Source organism: Oncorhynchus nerka, linkage group LG16 (genome assembly GCF_034236695.1).
Source record: "Oncorhynchus nerka isolate Pitt River linkage group LG16, Oner_Uvic_2.0, whole genome shotgun sequence".
Classification (NCBI taxonomy): Eukaryota; Metazoa; Chordata; class Actinopteri; order Salmoniformes; family Salmonidae; genus Oncorhynchus; species Oncorhynchus nerka.
The window spans coordinates 49181179-49199584 of record NC_088411.1 but is presented as its reverse complement, the minus strand read 5'-3'; the positions used below and the strand labels follow the sequence as shown (position 1 = coordinate 49199584).

Here is an 18406-nt window from a genome sequence, read left to right as displayed (position 1 = left end):
CTGGTCTAGTGGTAGTGCTGCCTGCCAGGGGCTGGTCTAGTGGTAGTGCTGCCTGCCAGGGGACTGGTCTGGTCTGCCAGTGGTAGTGGTAGTGCTGATGCTGGTCTAGTGGTAGTGCTGATTTGCCAGGGGACTGGTCTAGTGGTAGTGCTACCTGCCAGGGCCTGGTCTAGTGGTAGTGCTGCCTGCCAGGGGCTGGTCTAGTGGTAGTGCTGCCTGCCAGGGGGCTGGTCTAGTGGTAGTGCTGCCTGCCAGGGGCTGGTCTAGTGGTAGTGCTGCCTGCCAGGGCCTGGTCTAGTGGTAGTGCTGCCTGCCAGGGGCTGGTCTAGTGGTAGTGCTGCCTGCCAGGGGGCTGGTCTAGTGGTAGTGCTGCCTGCCAGGGGGCTGGTCTAGTGGTAGTGCTGCGGAGGTAGCGGTTCCATCTCCATTTCTGTGCTATATCACTTATGACCTATCATAGGTCTCCTCATGAACATCTATAACTTCGATAAACCTTGAAAACATTTTTCTAAACATAAAAAACAGTGCACTTACTGATCTCACAGTGGTCCCCCTCCCAGCCGTCTCCACAGATACACTGGTACACACTGACTTTATCTATACAGGTTCCTCCGTTACCACACGGGCTGCTCTCACAATCATTAATATCTGAGATGGAGGGGGAGAGAGAGGGGGAGGGGGGAGAGGGAGGGGAGGTGAGGGGGAGAGAGAGGGGAAATGGAGAGAAATGGGAGATAGGGGGAAAGGGGGGAAGGGAGAGAGGGGAGGTGAGGGGGAGAGAGAGGGGGAAATGGAGAGAGGGGAAAGGGGGAAATGGAGAGAGAGGGGGAGATAGGGGAAAGGGGGGAAATGGAGAGAGAGGGGGAAAGGGAGAGAGAGGGGAGAGAGAGGGGGAAAGGGGGGAAATGGAGAGAGGAAGAGAGAGAGGGGGAAAGGGGGAAATGGAGAGAGGGGGAGATAGGGGGAAAGGGAGAGAGATGGGGTTAGAGAGGGGGAGAGATGGGGGAAAGGGGGAGAGAGGGAGAGAGAGGGGGTTAGAGAGGGGGAGAGAGAGGGGGAAAGGGGGGAAGGGAGAGAGAGGGGGAGATAGGGGAAAGGGAGAGAGAGGGGGAGAGTTGGAGAGAGGGGGAAAGGGGGAAAGGGAGGGAAAGGGGGCGAGAGGGGGAGAGAGAGAGGGGGAAGAGAGGGAGAGAGAGAGGGGGAGAGGGAGTGAGGGGGAAGAGAGGGAGTGGGAGAGAGGTGGGAGAGGGAGAGAGGTGGGAGAGGGGAAAGGGAGAGAGAGGTGGAGAGAGGGGGAAGGGAGAGAGAGTGGAGAGAGGGGGAAGGGAGAGAGAGGGGGAAAGGGAGAGAGAGGGGGAGAGAGGGGGAAAGGGGGCGAGAGGGGGAGAGGGGGGAGAGAGGGGAGAGAGGGGAAAGGGATAGGAAGAGTGAGGCCATTAGAAACTACAGCAAGGAAATGCTTGTGTTGCACTTTAGTTTAGTTGTGGAATGTAGTATGTGTGTGTGTGTGTGTGTGTGTGTGTGTATACACATGTGTATGTGTATACATGTGTGTGAATATATATATGTGTGTGTGTGTGTGTGTCATTACTTTAAGACATGAAGGTCAGTCAATCTGGAAAATGTCACGCACATTATGTAGGTCAATGTAATGTCTATGTAGGTCTATGTAGGTCAATGTAGGTCTATGTAGGTCAATGTAATGTCTATGTACGTCTATGCAGGTCAATGTAGGTCTATGTAGGTCTATGTAGGTCAATGTAGGTCTATGTAGGTCTATGCAGGTCAATGTAATGTCTATGTAGGTCTATGTAGGTCAATGTAGGTCTATGTAGGTCTATGCAGGTCAATGTAATGTCTATGTAGGTCTATGTAGGTCTATGTAGGTCTATGTAGGTCTATGCAGGTCAATGTAATGTCTATGTAGGTCTATGTAGGTCTATGTAGGTCTATGCAGGTCAATGTAATGTCTATGTAGGTCTATGTAGGTCTATGTAGGTCAATGTAAGGTCTATGTAATGTATATGTAGGTCTATGCAGGTCAATGTAATGTCTATGTAGGTCTATGTAGGTCTATGCAGGTCAATGTAATGTCTATGTAGGTCTATTCAGGTCAATGTAATGTCTATGTAGGTCTATGCAGGTCTATGTAGGTCTATGCAGGTCAATGTAATGTCTATGTAGGTCTATGTAGGTCTATGTAGGTCTATGCAGGTCAATGTAATGTCTATGTAGGTCTATGTAGGTCAATGTAGGTCAATGTCTATGTAGGTCTATGCAGGTCAATGTAATGTCTATGTAGGTCTATGTAGGTCTATGTAGGTCAATGTAAGGTCTATGTAGGTCAATGTAAGGTCTATGTAGGTCTATGTAGGTCTATGCAGGTCAATGTAAGGTCTATGTAGGTCTATGCAGGTCTATGTAGGCCTATGAATCCTCTATGAATGCTCTTTGTCATGTCTTACTCTCGTGACAGTATGTGCCTCTGAAGCCCTCCTGACAGTCACAGCTGAACTGTCCTCCATCCTGGCTCCGACAGCGTCCGTGAGGACCACACACGTTGGAGGAGATGTACCGCTCTCCTCCAGGGGTACTGTTGGATCCCACGGCAACCGTGCAGCTGTCAATCACTGTGGGGGGGGGGGGGATTGAAACAACCTCTGATTTGGTAAAAACACGAGGGACAGGCCTGAACAGAGCTATGGATGCAAGGAGGCTACACAGGACTGACCAACCATGATACCAACATTATAGTTATAACCATGTTATGAGACTATACAGGACTGACCATCCATGATACCAACATTATAGTTATAACCATGTTATGAGGCTATACAGGACTGACCATCCATGATATCAACAGTATAGTTATAACCATGTTATGAGACTATACAGGACTGACTATACAGGACTGACTATACAGGACTGACCATCCATGATATCAACATAGTTATAACCATGTTATGAGGCTATACAGGACTGACCATCCATGATATCAACATTATAGTTATAACCATGTTATGAGGCTATACAGGACCATCCATGATATCAACACTATAGTTATAACCATGTTATGAGGCTATACAGGACTGACCATCCATGATATCAACAGTATAGTTATAACCATGTTATGAGGCTATATAGGACCATCCATGATATCAACATTATAGTTATAACCATGTTATGAGGCTATACAGGACTGACCATCCATGATATAAACTGCAGCATCCCAACAGTTTGGGCTACACACTAACATGAGGCATCACTACTCCACTACCCTCTGTGGAGGGGAACATGTCAGTGGTGCTCTAGAACGCCCTCAGGCCCCACAGGCCCCACAGGCCCCAACAGGCCCCACGGGCTCCACAGGCTCCACGGGCCCAACAGGCCCCACGGGCCCAACAGGCCCCACAGGCCCCACAGGCTCCACGGGCTCCACAGACTCCACACAGTCAGTAGAGATGACATGTAAGTCTTGTGTATGTGTGTTCCAGTGACAGGGAGACCGTGCTCAGGGAACAGTCGTGTCACCCCTGATTTAGCCAAGTGGGATGAGGACTGCAACACCTGCCAGTGCTTTAATACTCGAGTACGTATCTAAACTCTTACCTTTACCTTGATAACAAACTATAAACTCTTACCTTTACCTTGATAACAAACTATAAACTCTTACCTTTACCTTGATAACAAACTATAAACTCTTACCTTTACCTTGATAACAAACTATAAACTCTTACCTTTACCTTGATAACAAACTATAGTTTTGGCAAGTCGGTTAGGGCATCTACTTTGTGCATGACACAAGTCATTAATCTAACATTTGTTCACAGACAGATTATTTCACTTAATCACAATTCCAGTGGGTCAGAAGTTTACATACACTAAGTTGACTGTGCCTTTAAACAGCTTGGAAAATTCCAGAAAATGATGTCATGGCTTTAGAAGCTTCTGATAGGCTAATTGACATAATTTGAGTCAATTGGAGGTGAACCTGTGGATGTATTTCAAGACCTACCTTCAAACTCAGTGTCTCTTTGCTTGACATCGTGGGAAAATCAGAAGAAATCAAGCCAGGACCTCAGAATAAAATTGTAGACCTCCACAAGTCTGGTTCATCCTTGGGAGCAATGTCCAAACGCCTGAAGGTACCACGTTCATCTGTACATACAATAGTACGCAAGTATAAACACCATGGGACCACGCAGCTGTCATACCGCTCAGGAAGGAGACGCGTTCTGTCTCCTAGAGATGAACGCACTTTGGTGTGAAAAGTGCAAATCAATCCCAGAACAACAGCAAAGGACCTTGTGAAGATGCTGGAGGAAACAGGTACAAAAGTATCTATATCCACAGTAAAACGAGTCCTATATCGACATAACCTGAAAGGCCTCTCAGCAAGGAAGAAGCCACTGCTCCAAAACTGCCATAAAAAAGCCAGGCTACGGTTTGCAACTGCACATGGGGACAAAGATCGTACTTTTTGGAGAAATGTCCTCTGGTCTGATGAAACAAAAATAGAGCTGTTTGGCCATAATGACCATTGTTATGTTTGGAGGAAAAAGGGGGAAGCTTGCAAGCCGAAGAACACCATCCCAACTGTGAAGCACGGGGGTGGCAGCATCATGTTGTGGGCGTGCTTTGCTGCAGGAGGGACTGGTGCACTTCACAAAATCGATGGATTCATGAGGATGGAAAATTATGTGGATATATTGAAGCAACATCTCAAGACATCAGTCAGGAAGTTAAAGCTTGGTCACAAATGGGTCTTCTAAATGGACAATGACCCCAAGCATGCTTCCAAAGTTGTGGCAAAATGGCTTAAGGACAACATAGTCAAGGTATTGGAGTGGCCATCACAAAGCCCTGACCTTAATCCCTTAGAACATTTGTGGGCAGAAATGAAAAAGTGTGTGCGAGCAAGGAGGCCTTACAAACCCGACTCAGTTACACCAGCTCTGTCAGGAGGAATGGGCCAAAATTCACCCAACTTATTGTGGGAAGCTTGTGGAAGGCCAACCGAAACATTTGACCCAAGTGAAACAATTTAAGGCAATGCTACCAAATACTAATTGAGTGTATGTAAACTTCTGACCCACTGGGAATGTGATGAAAGAAATTAAAGCTGAAATAAATAATTCTCTCTACTATTATTCGGACAATTCACATTCTTAAAATAAAATGGTCCTAACTGACCTAAGACTGAGAAGTTTTACTGTCCGGGTAAATGTCAGGAATTGTGAAAAACTGAGTTTAAATGTATTTGGCTAAGGTGTATGTAAACTTCTGACTTCAACTGTATGTGGCCTGTGGTGAGACAACTTCAACAGAAGAACAGAGCACTAGAGGAGAGGATCAGACTGCTGGAGGAGAGGGTGAGGGGGATGGAGGAGAGGGTCAGACTGCTGGAGGAGAGGGTGAGGGGGATGGAGGAGAGGGTGAGGGGGATGGAGGAGAGGGTGAGGGGGATGGAGGAGAGGGTCAGACTGCTGGAGGAGAGGGTGAGGGGATGGAGGAGAGGGTCAGACTGCTGGAGGAGAGGGTGAGGGGGATGGAGGAGAGGGTGAGGGGGACGGAGGAGAGGGTGAGGGGGATGGAGGAGAGGGTGAGGGGGACGGAGGAGAGGGGTGAGGGGATGGAGGAGAGGGTGAGGGGATGGAGGAGAGGATCAGACTGCTGGAGGAGAGGGTGAGGGGGATGGAGGAGAGGGTGAGGGGGTGATGGAGGAGAGGATCAGACTGCTGGAGGAGAGGGTGAGGGGATGGAGGAGAGGGGGAGGGGGATAGAGAGAGGATCAGACTGCTGGAGGAGAGGGTGAGGGGGACGGAGGAGAGGGTGAGGGGGACGGAGGAGAGGGTGAGGGGGATGGAGGAGAGGGTGAGGGGGACGGAGGAGAGGGTCAGACTGCTGGAGGAGAGGGTGAGGGGGATGGAGGAGAGGGTGAGGGGGGATGGAGGAGAGGGTGAGGGGGACGGAGGAGAGGGGGAGGGGGATGGAGGAGAGGTTGAGGGGGATGGAGGAGAGGATCAGACTGCTGGAGGAGAGGGTGAGGGGACGGAGGAGAGGGGAGGGGGATGGAGGAGAGGGTCAGACTGCTGGAGGAGAGGGTGAGGGGGTGGAGGAGAGGGGGAGGGGGATGGAGGAGAGGATCAGACTGCTGGAGGAGAGGGTGAGGGGGATGGAGGAGAGGGGAGGGGGATGGAGGAGAGGGTGAGGGGGACGGAGGAGAGGGGGAGGGGGATGGAGGAGAGGTTGAGGGGATGGAGGAGAGGATCAGACTGCTGGAGGAGAGGGTGAGGGGGACGGAGGAGAGGGTGAGGGGGATGGAGGAGAGGGTGAGGGGGATGGAGGAGAGGGTGAGGGGGATGGAGGAGAGGGTGAGGGGGATGGAGGAGAGGGTGAGGGGATGGAGGAGAGGATCAGACTGGGAGGAGAGGTTGAGGGGGATGGAGGAGAGGGTGAGGGGGATGGAGGAGAGGGTGAGGGGGATGGAGGAGAGGGTGAGGGGGATGGAGGAGAGGGTGAGGGGGATGGAGGAGAGGGTGAGGGGATGGAGGAGAGGGGAGGGGGATGGAGGAGAGGGTGAGGGGGATGGAGGAGAGGATCAGACTGCTGGAGGAGAGGGGGAGGGGATGGAGGAGAGGGTGAGGGGATGGCGTGTGACAGAGAACAACCCCACTAGAGAGGTGGCCACCCCCGCAGAGAAGCCAGCAGAACAGCCCACCTCAGCTCCCGACAAAAGTATCTATCTATCTATCTATCTCTATCAATTGAATTCAAGGGGCTTTATTGGCATGGGAAACATGTGTTAACATTGCCAAAGCAAGTGAGGTAGATAATAAACAAAAGTGAAATAAACAATAACAATTAACAGTAAACATTACACATACAGAAGTTTCAAAACAATAAAGACATTACAAATGTGATATTATACATATATATACAGTTTTGCAACGATGTACAAATGGTTAAGGGTACACAAGGGAAACTAAATAAGCATAAATATCTATCTATATATCTATCTATATATATATCTATCCATCTACCTGGTCAGAAGTAGTGTACTACAAAACATTAGGAACACCTTCCTAATATTGAGTTGCATTGGGGTATTGACCCAACCAATCAGTGCTCCGGCACATTGGCTAACCGGGCTATCTGCATTGTGTCCCACCACCCCTCTTTTACGCTTCTGCTACTCTCTGTCCATCATATATGCATCGTCACTTTAACCATATCTACATGTACATACTACCTCAATCAGCCTGACTAACCGGTGTCTGTATGCCTCTCTACTTTTATAGCCTCTCTACTGTATATAACCTCTACTGTATATAGCCTCTCTACTGTATATAGCCTCTACTGTATATAGCCTCTCTACTGTATATAGCCTCTCTACTGTATATAACCTCTACTGTATATAGCCTCTCTACTGTATATAGCCTCTCTACTGTATATAACCTCTCTACTGTATGTAGCCTCGCTACTGTATATAGCCTCGCTACTGTATATAACCTCTACTGTATATAACCTCTCTACTGTATATAGCCTCTCTACTGTATATAGCCTCTCTACTGTATATAACCTCTACTGTATATAGCCTCTCTACTGTATATAGCCTCGCTACTGTATATAACCTCTCTACTGTATATAGCCTCTACTGTATATAGCCTCTCTACTGTATATAACCTCTACTGTATATAGCCTCTCTACTGTATATAGCCTCTCTACTGTATATAACCTCTACTGTATATAGCCTCTCTACTGTATATAGCCTCTACTGTATATAACCTCTACTGTATATAGCCTCTCTACTGTATATAGCCTCTACTGTATATAACCTCTACTGTATATAGCCTCTCTACTGTATATAGCCTCTCTACTGTATATAACCTCTACTGTATATAGCCTCTCTACTGTATATAGCCTCTACTGTATATAGCCTCTCTACTGTATATAACCTCTACTGTATATAGCCTCTCTACTGTATATAGCCTCTACTGTATATAACCTCTACTGTATATAGCCTCTCTACTGTATATAGCCTCTACTGTATATAGCCTCTACTGTATATAGCCTCTCTACTGTATATAACCTCTACTGTATATAGCCTCTCTACTGTATATAGCCTCTCTACTGTATATAGCCTCTCTACTGTATATAACCTCTACTGTATATAGCCTCTCTACTGTATATAGCCTCTCTACTGTATATAACCTCTACTGTATATAGCCTCTCTACTGTATATAGCCTCTACTGTATATAACCTCTACTGTATATAGCCTCTCTACTGTATATAGCCTCTCTACTGTATATAACCTCTCTACTGTATATAGCCTCTACTGTATATAGCCTCTCTACTGTATATATCCTCTCTACTGTATATAGCCTCGCTACTGTATATAGCCTCTACTGTATATATCCTCTCTACTGTATATAACCTCTACTGTATATAGCCTCTCTACTGTATATAGCCTCTCTACTGTATATAGCCTCTCTACTGTATATAGCCTCTCTACTGTATATAGCCTCGCTACTTTTATAGCCTCTCTACTGTATATAACCTCTACTGTATATAACCTCTCTACTGTATATAGCCTCTCTACTGTATATAGCCTCTACTGTATATAGCCTCTCTACTCTATATAGCCTCGCTACTGTATATAACCTCTCTACTGTATATAGCCTCTACTGTATATAGCCTCTCTACTGTATATAACCTCTACTGTATATAGCCTCTCTACTGTATATAGCCTCTCTACTGTATATAACCTCTACTGTATATAGCCTCTCTGCTGTATATAGCCTCTCTACTGTATATAACCTCTCTACTGTATATAGCCTCTCTACTGTATATAGCCTCTCTACTGTATATATCCTCTCTACTGTATATAGCCTCGCTACTGTATATAGCCTCTACTGTATATATCCTCTCTACTGTATATAACCTCTACTGTATATAGCCTCTCTACTGTATATAGCCTCTCTACTGTATATAGCCTCTCTACTGTATATAGCCTCGCTACTTTTATAGCCTCTCTACTGTATATAACCTCTACTGTATATAGCCTCTCTACTGTATATAACCTCTCTACTGTATATAACCTCTCTACTGTATATAGCCTCGCTACTGTATATAACCTCTCTACTGTATATAACCTCTCTACTGTATATAGCCTCTCTACTGTATATAACCTCTCTACTGTATATAACCTCTCTACTGTATATAGCCTCGCTACTGTATATAGCCTCTCTACTGTATATAGCCTCTCTACTGTATATAACCTCTCTACTGTATATAACCTCTCTACTGTATATAGCCTCTCTACTGTATATAACCTCTCTACTGTATATAGCCTCGCTACTGTATATAGCCTCTACTGTATATAGCCTCTCTACTGTATATAGCCTCTACTGTATATAACCTCTCTACTGTATATAGCCTCTCTACTGTATATAGCCTCTCTACTGTATATAACCTCTCTACTGTATATAGCCTCGCTACTGTATATAGCCTCTCTACTGTATATAACCTCTCTACTGTATATAGCCTCTCTACTGTATATAACCTCTCTACTGTATATAGCCTCTCTACTGTATATAGCCTCTCTACTGTATATAACCTCTCTACTGTATATAGCCTCTCTACTGTATATAGCCTCTCTACTGTATATAACCTCTCTACTGTATATAGCCTCTCTACTGTATATAACCTCTCTACTGTATATAACCTCTACTGTATATAGCCTCTCTACTGTATATAGCCTCTACTGTATATAACCTCTCTACTGTATATAACCTCTACTGTATATAGCCTCTCTACTTTATATAGCCTCTCTACTGTATATAACCTCTCTACTGTATATAGCCTCTCTACTGTATATAGCCTCTCTACTGTATATAACCTCTCTACTGTATATAGCCTCGCTACTGTATATAACCTCTCTACTGTATATAACCTCTCTACTGTATATAACCTCTCTACTGTATATAACCTCGCTACTGTATATAGCCTCGCTACTGTATATAACCTCTCTACTGTATATAACCTCTCTACTGTATATAACCTCTCTACTGTATATAGCCTCGCTACTGTATATAACCTCTCTACTGTATATAACCTCTCTACTGTATATAACCTCTCTACTGTATATAACCTCTCTACTGTATATAACCTCTACTGTATATAACCTCTCTACTGTATATAGCCTCGCTACTGTATATAACCTCTCTACTGTATATAACCTCTCTACTGTATATAACCTCTCTACTGTATATAGCCTCGCTACTGTATATAACCTCTCTACTGTATATAACCTCTCTACTGTATATAGCCTCGCTACTGTATATAACCTCTCTACTGTATATAGCCTCTCTACTGTATATAGCCTCTCTACTGTATATAACCTCTCTACTGTATATAGCCTCGCTACTGTATATAGCCTCTCTACTGTATATAACCTCTCTACTGTATATAGCCTCTCTACTGTATATAGCCTCTCTACTGTATATAACCTCTCTACTGTATATAGCCTCGCTACTGTATATAGCCTCTCTACTGTATATAGCCTCTCTACTGTATATAGCCTCTCTACTGTATATAGCCTCGCTACTTTTATAGCCTCTCTACTGTATATAGCCTCGCTACTGTATATAGTCTGTCTTTTTTCTGTCGTTTTATTTAATTACCTAACTATTGTTCACCTAATACCTTTTTTGCACTATTGCCGGAACAGGAACATTTTACATTTGGCTAGAAATTCAAAAGGAAATGATCCTAACAGAGAAAAATGTCCTCCTGTGTGCTACGTATATCCCCCCACTAGAATCCCCATACTTTAATGAAGACAGCTTCTCCATCCTGGAGGGGGAAATCAATCATTTCCAGGCCCAGGGACATGTACTAGTCTGTGGTGACCTAAAAGCCAGAACCGGACAAGAACCTGACACCCTCAGCACACAGGGACAAGCACCTGCCTGGAGGTGACAGCATTCCCTCCCCCATATGCCCCCTAGACAACAACTACGACAACATAACCAACAAAAACGGGTCACAACTCCTGCAGCTCTGTCGCACGCTGGGTCTGTACATAGTCAATGGTAGGCTTCGAGGGGACTCCTATGGTAGGTACACCTACAGCTCTGTCGCACGCTGGGTCTGTACATAGTCAATGGTAGGCTTCGAGGGGACTCCTATGGTAGGTACACCTACAGCTCTGTCGCACGCTGGGTCTGTACATAGTCAATGGTAGGCTTCGAGGGGACTCCTATGGTAGGTACACCTACAGCTCTGTCACGCACGCTGGGTCTGTACATAGTCAATGGTAGGCTTCGAGGGGACTCTATGGTAGGTACACCTACAGCTCTGTCGCACGCTGGGTCTGTACATAGTCAATGGTAGGCTTCGAGGGGACTCCTATGGTAGGTACACCTACAGCTCTGTCGCACGCTGGGTCTGTACATAGTCAATGGTAGGCTTCGAGGGGACTCTATGGTAGGTACACCTACAGCTCTGTCGCACGCTGGGTCTGTACATAGTCAATGGTAGGCTTCGAGGGGACTCCTATGGTAGGTACACCTACAGCTCTGTCGCACGCTGGGTCTGTACATAGTCAATGGTAGGCTTCGAGGGGACTCCTATGGTAGGTACACCTACAGCTCTGTCGCACGCTGGGTCTGTACATAGTCAATGGTAGGCTTCGAGGGGACTCCTATGGTAGGTACACCTACAGCTCTGTCGCACGCTGGGTCTGTACATAGTCAATGGTAGGCTTCGAGGGGACTCCTATGGTAGGTACACCTATAGCTCATCTCTTGGCAGTAGTACTGTAGACTACTTTATCACTGACCTCAACCCAGAGTCTCTCAGAGCGTTCACAGTCAACCCACTGACACCCCTATCAGACCACAGCAAAATCACAGTCTACCTGAACAGAGCAATACTCAATCATGAGGCATCAAAGCCAAAGGAACCGAGTAACATTAAGAAATGCTATAGATGGAAGGAATGTAGTGTGGAAACTTACCAAAAAACAATAAGGCAACAACACATTCAATCCCTTTTAGACAACTTCCTGGACAAAACGTTCCACTGTAATAATGAAGGTGTAAACTTGGCAGTAGAAAACCTAAACAGTATATTTGACCTCTCAGCTTCCCTATCAAACCTAAAAATCTCAAATAGATAACCGAAGAAAATGAACAACAATGACAAATGGTTTGATGAAGAATACAGAATACACTACGGAATGAGAAGGAACAGCACGTCAGAAATCAGCTCAATGTAATTGAAGAATCCATAGACTCTAACCACTTCTGGGAAAATTGGAAAACACTGAACAAACAACAACACGAATAATTATCTATCCAAAATGGAGATGCATGGGTAAACCACTTCTCCAAACTTTTTGGCTCTATAACAAAGAACAAATAGCAAAAAACATACATGATCAAATACAAATCTTAGAATCAACTATCAAACACTGGATTATCCTGTGGGAGAGTGGTGTGTGAGCTGGGAGAGGTGTGTGTGTGCTGGGAGAGTTGTGTGTGAGCTGGGAGAGTTGTGTGTGAGCTGGGAGAGGTGTGTGTGTGCTGGGAGAGGTGTGTGTGAGCTGGGAGAGGTGTGTGTGAGCTGGGAGAGGTGTGTGTGAGCTGGGAGAGGTGTGTGTGTGCTGGGAGAGGTGTGTGTGTGCTGGGAGAGGTGTGTGTGTGCTGGGAGAGGTGTGTGTGTGCTGGGAGAGTTGTGTGTGAGCTGGGAGAGTTGTGTGAGCTGGGAGAGGTGTGTGTGTGCTGGGAGAGGTGTGTGAGCTGGGAGAGGTGTGTGAGCTGGGAGAGGTGTGTGTGAGCTGGGAGAGGTGTGTGAGCTGGGAGAGGTGTGTGTGTGCTGGGAGAGGTGTGTGTGAGCTGGGAGAGGTGTGTGTGAGCTGGGAGAGGTGTGTGTGAGCTGGGAGAGGTGTGTGAGCTGGGAGAGGTGTGTGAGCTGGGAGAGGTGTGTCTGTGCTGGGAGAGGTGTGTGTGAGCTGGGAGAGGTGTGTGTGAGCTGGGAGAGGTGTGTGTGTGCTGGGAGAGGTGTGTGTGAGCTGGGAGAGGTGTGTGTGAGCTGGGAGAGGTGTGTGTGAGCTGGGAGAGGTGTGTGTGAGCTGGGAGAGGTGTGTGTGTGCATGGCTTTGTAGCACACAACCCATATAACCTTACACATTGGAAAAACACAGGGTTTATGGAGAGAAGAGGGGAAAGAGAGAACAGAGAAGGAGGGAGAGGGGAAGAGGAAAGAGGGAGGGGGAGAGAGAGAGGGGAAGAGGGAGAGAAGAGGAAGAGAAGGGAGAAGGAGGAGGGGGAGGGAAGGGAGAGGGAGAAGGGGGGGAAGGAAGAGGGAGAAGAGGGGAAGAGAAGGGAGAGGGAGAAGGGGGGAGGGAAGGAGAGGGAGAAGGGGGAGGGAAGGGAGAGGGAGAAGGGGGAGGGAAGGGAGAGGGAGAAGGGGGAGGGAAGGGAGAGGGAGAAGGGGGAGGGAAGGGAGAGGAGAAGGGGGAGGGAAGGAGAGGGAGAAGAGAAGGAGAGGGAGAAGGGGGAGGGGAGGGAGAGGGAGAAGGGGGGAGGGAGAGGGAGAAGAGAAGGGAGAGGGAGAAGGGGGAGGGGAGGGAGAAGGAGAAGGGGAGGGAAGGGAGAGGGAGCAGAGGGGAAGAGAAGGGAGAGGGAGAAGGGGGAGGGAAGGGAGAGGGAGAGGAGAAGAGAGGAAGAGAAGGGAGAGGGAGAAGAGAAGGGAGAGGGAGAAGGGGGGAGGGGAGGGAGAGGGAGAAGGGGGGAGGGAGAGGGAGAAGAGAAGGGAGAGGGAGAAGGGGGAGGGGAGGAGGGAGAAGGGGGAGGGAGAGGGAGAAGGGGGAGGGAAGGAGAGGGAGAAGAGGGGAAGAGAAGGGAGAGGGAGAAGAGAAGGGAGGGAGAAGGGGGAGGGAGAGAGAGGGAGAAGGGGGGAGGGAGAGGGAGAAGAGAAGGGAGAGGGAGAAGGGGGGAGGGAGGGAGAGGGAGAAGGGGAGGAGGGAGAAGGGGGGAGGGAAGGGAGAGGGGGAGGGAGGGAGAGGGAGAAGGGGGAAGAGAAGGGAGAGGGAGAAGAGAAGGGAGAGGGAGAAGGGGGAGGGGAGGGAGAGGGAGAAGGGGGAGGGAAGGGAAAGGGAGAACGGGGGAGGGAAGCGAGAGGGAGAGGGAAGGGAGAGGGAGCAGAGGGGAAGAGAAGGGGAGGGAAGGGAGAGGGAGAAGGGGGAGGGAAGGGAGAGGGAGCAGAGGGGAAGAGAAGGGAGAGGGAGAAGGGGGAGGGGAGGGAGAGGGAGAAGGGGGGAGGGGAGGGAGAGGGAGAAGGGGGAGGGAAGGGAGAGGGAGAAGAGAAGGGAGAGGGAGAAGGGGGAGGGAAGGGAAAGAGAGAACGGGGGAGGGAAGCGAGAGGGAGAAGGGGGAAGAGAAGGGAGAGGGAGAAGGGGGGAGGGAAGGGAGAGGGAGAAGGGGGAGAGAAGACAGAGGAGGTGGAGAGGGAGAGAAGAGGAAGAGGAGGAAGAGGTAGAGCAGGGGAAAGAGGGAGACAAGAGGAAGTGGGAGAGAAGGGCGTACCTTTGCACGTGGTGGTGTGACAGTGGTCTTTGAGGTGAGAGCAGTTTTTTCCCTCGTAGTCTTCTGAACAGCCACAGTAGTAGTCTTTAGCGACGTTGAAGCATAGAGCACCGTTCTGACAGGGGTTGGCGAAGCAGTAGTCTATATCCAACTTGATACAGAGAGAGAGAGACAGAGGGAGAGAGACAGAGAGAGAGACAGAGAGAGAGAGAGAGAGACAGAGAGAGACAGACAGAGAGAGAGAGACAGAGAGAGAGACAGAGAGAGAGACAGAGACAGAGAGACAGAGAGAGACAGAGAGACAGAGAGAGACAGAGAGACAGAGAGAGAGAGAGAGACAAAGAGACAGAGAGAGTGAGACCTAATATCTAACATATCATCCCAGCCAACAGCATCCTCCCGATAGGAGCCAGCCAATAACCACCCACACAGAGAGAGAAGGAAGGAGGGGAAAGAAGTCGGAGACATAATTGACTTCCTCAGAGGGTTGAAACTTTGAGGAATGTCTCCAACACAGAGAAGCAGCCTGGAGATCAGCTTTACAAAGCCTTGACATTAAACATCAGTGAACAACAGTCATGGTGGTTGGAGGGCGAAGAGCCAATCAAGAGGAGAGGAGGAAGACCGGCCAATCAAACCAGAACTAAAGCAATCTATGTTCATCAGGGCATGGAAGACCGGCCAATCAAACCAGAACTAAAGCAATCTATGTTCATCAGGGCATGGAAGACCGGCCAATCAAACCAGAACTAAAGCAATCTATGTTCATCAGGGCATGGAAGACCGGCCAATCAAACCAGAACTAAAGCAATCTATGTTCATCAGGGCATGGAAGACCGGCCAATCAAACCAGAACTAAAGCAATCTATGTTCATCAGGGCATGGAAGACCGCCAATCAAACCAGAACTAAAGCAATCCATGTTCATCAGGGCATGGAAGACCGTTCATCAGGGCCAATCAAACCAGAACTAAAGCAATCTATGTTCATCAGGCCATGGAAGACCGGCCAATCAAACCAGAACTAAAGCAATCTATGTTCATCATGGGCATGGAAGACCGCCAATCAAACCAGAACTAAAGCAATCCATGTTCATCCATGTTCATCGGGCATGGAAGACCGCCAATCAAACCAGAACTAAAGCAATCCATGTTCATCAGGGCATGGAAGACCGGCCAATCAAACCAGAACTAAAGCAATCCATGTTCATCGGGGCATGGAAGACCGGCCAATCAAACCAGAACTAAAGCAATCTATGTTCATCGGGGCATGGAAGACCGGCCAATCAAACCAGAACTAAAGCAATCTATGTTCATCAGGGCATGGAAGACCGGCCAATCAAACCAGAACTAAAGCAATCTATGTTCATCGGGGCATGGAAGACCGCCAATCAAACCAGAACTAAAGCAATCTATGTTCATCAGGGCATGGAAGACCGTTCATCCAATCAAACCAGAACTAAAGCAATCTATGTTCATCAGGCATGGAAGACCGGCCAATCAAACCAGAACTAAAGCAATCTATGTTCATCAGGGCATGGAAGACCGCCAATCAAACCAGAACTAAAGCAATCCATGTTCATCGGGAAGACCGCAATCAAACCAGAACTAAAGAATCCATGTTCATCCATGGAAGACCAATCAAACCAGAACTAAAGCAATCCATGTTCATCGGGGCATGGAAGACCGCCAATCAAACCAGAACTAAAGCAATCCATGTTCATCGGGGCATGGAAGACCGCCAATCAAACCAGAACTAAAGCAATCCATGTTCATCGGGGCATGGAAGACCGGCCAATCAAACCAGAACTAAAGCAATCCATGTTCATCGGGGCATGGAAGACCGGCCAATCAAACCAGAACTAAAGCAATCTATGTTCATCGGGGCATGGAAGACCGGCCAATCAAACCAGAACTAAAGCAATCTATGTTCATCGGGGCATGGAAGACCGGCCAATCAAACCAGAACTAAAGCAATCTATGTTCATCAGGGCATGGAAGACCGCCAATCAAACCAGAACTAAAGCAATCTATGTTCATCAGGGCATGGAAGACCGGAAGACCAATCAAACCAGAACTAAAGCAATCTATGTTCATCAGGGCATGGAAGACCGGCCAATCAAACCAGAACTAAAGCAATCTATGTTCATCAGGGCATGGAAGACCGGCCAATCAAACCAGAACTAAAGCAATCTATGTTCATCAGGGCATGGAAGACCGGCCAATCAAACCAGAACTAAAGCAATCTATGTTCATCAGGGCATGGAAGACCAATCAAACCAGAACTAAAGCAATCTATGTTCATCAGGGACAATGGAAGACCGTTCATCAGGGCATGGAAGACAATCAAACCAGAACTAAAGCAATCTATGTTCATCAGGGCATGGAAGACCGCCAATCAAACCAGGAAGACCGGAAGACCAATCAAACCAGAACTAAAGCAATCTATGTTCATCAGGGCATGGAAGACCGGCCAATCAAACCAGAACTAAAGCAATCTATGTTCATCAGGGCATGGAAGACCGGCCAATCAAACCAGAACTAAAGCAATCTATGTTCATCAGGGCATGGAAGACCGGCCAATCAAACCAGAACTAAAGCAATCTATGTTCATCAGGGCATGGAAGACCGGCCAATCAAACCAGAACTAAAGCAATCTATGTTCATCAGGGCATGGAAGACCGGCCAATCAAACCAGAACTAAAGCAATCTATGTTCATCAGGGCATGGAAGACCGGCCAATCAAACCAGAACTAAAGCAATCTATGTTCATCAGGGCATGGAAGACCGGCCAATCAAACCAGAACTAAAGCAATCTATGTTCATCAGGGCATGGAAGACCGAACTAAAGCAATCTATGTTCATCAAACCAATCAAACCAGAACTAAAGCAATCTATGTTCATCCGGCCAATCAAACCAGAACTAAAGCAATCCATGTTCATCAGGCCATGGAAGACCGGCCAATCAAACCAGAACTAAAGCAATCTATGTTCATCAGGGCATGGAAGACCGGCCAATCAAACCAGAACTAAAGCAATCTATGTTCATCCGGCCAATCAAACCAGAACTAAAGCAATCCATGTTCATCAGGCCATGGAAGACCGGCCAATCAAACCAGAACTAAAGCAATCTATGTTCATCAGGGCATGGAAGACCGGCCAATCAAACCAGAACTAAAGCAATCTATGTTCATCAGGGCATGGAAGACCGGCCAATCAAACCAGAACTAAAGCAATCTATGTTCATCAGGGCATGGAAGACCGGCCAATCAAACCAGAACTAAAGCAATCCATGTTCATCAGGCCATGCAATAGAAAATGTTTTAAAACATTTTGCAACGGAAAATCTTTTCAAGTGTTTCTTTTTGGAAAATTCCAGGTAGTCCCTCCCTATTTTAGTACATGTTCTTCTGTTTGATGCCTTAGTTAGTAAGCAGTATGTAGGAAGGGGAATGGGAATGGGGAAGGGTTTGAGCGTTGCACAATGCTCACTTGGCAGAAATGTCCAGAGAACCCGGCCAGACAGAGGCAGGTGAATCCGTTGACCTGGTCTTGGCATCGCCCGCCGTTCAGACAGGGAGCGCCGGCACATTCATCCACATCTCTCTCACAGTGGTCTCCAGAGTAACCCGCAGGACACACACAGCGGTACCCGTTCACCAAGTCCTGTTAGACAACCATAAAGGGTTATTTAGAGACCCATAAAGGGTTATTTAGAGAACCATAAAGGGTTATTTAGAGAACCATAAAGGGTTCATTAGAGAGAACCATAAAGGGTTCATTAGAGAACTATAAAGGGTTATTTAGAGAACC

General features: G+C 47.4%; 1 protein-coding gene across 1 annotated transcript in view; it reads right to left on the bottom strand.

Moving 5' to 3' along the window:
• The window catches only part of LOC115121905 (protein jagged-1b-like), a 197082-nt gene that overhangs the window by 76164 nt on the left and 102512 nt on the right, over nucleotides 1-18406 (bottom strand). The window contains exons 12-15 of the mRNA XM_065002719.1: nucleotides 18086-18259; nucleotides 14596-14746; nucleotides 2466-2630; nucleotides 535-648 (exon numbers count right to left, since the gene is read on the bottom strand). Of these exons, the coding sequence (XP_064858791.1) occupies nucleotides 535-648; nucleotides 2466-2630; nucleotides 14596-14746; nucleotides 18086-18259 (604 nt within the window). The remainder of the gene's footprint in view (nucleotides 1-534; nucleotides 649-2465; nucleotides 2631-14595; nucleotides 14747-18085; nucleotides 18260-18406) is intronic.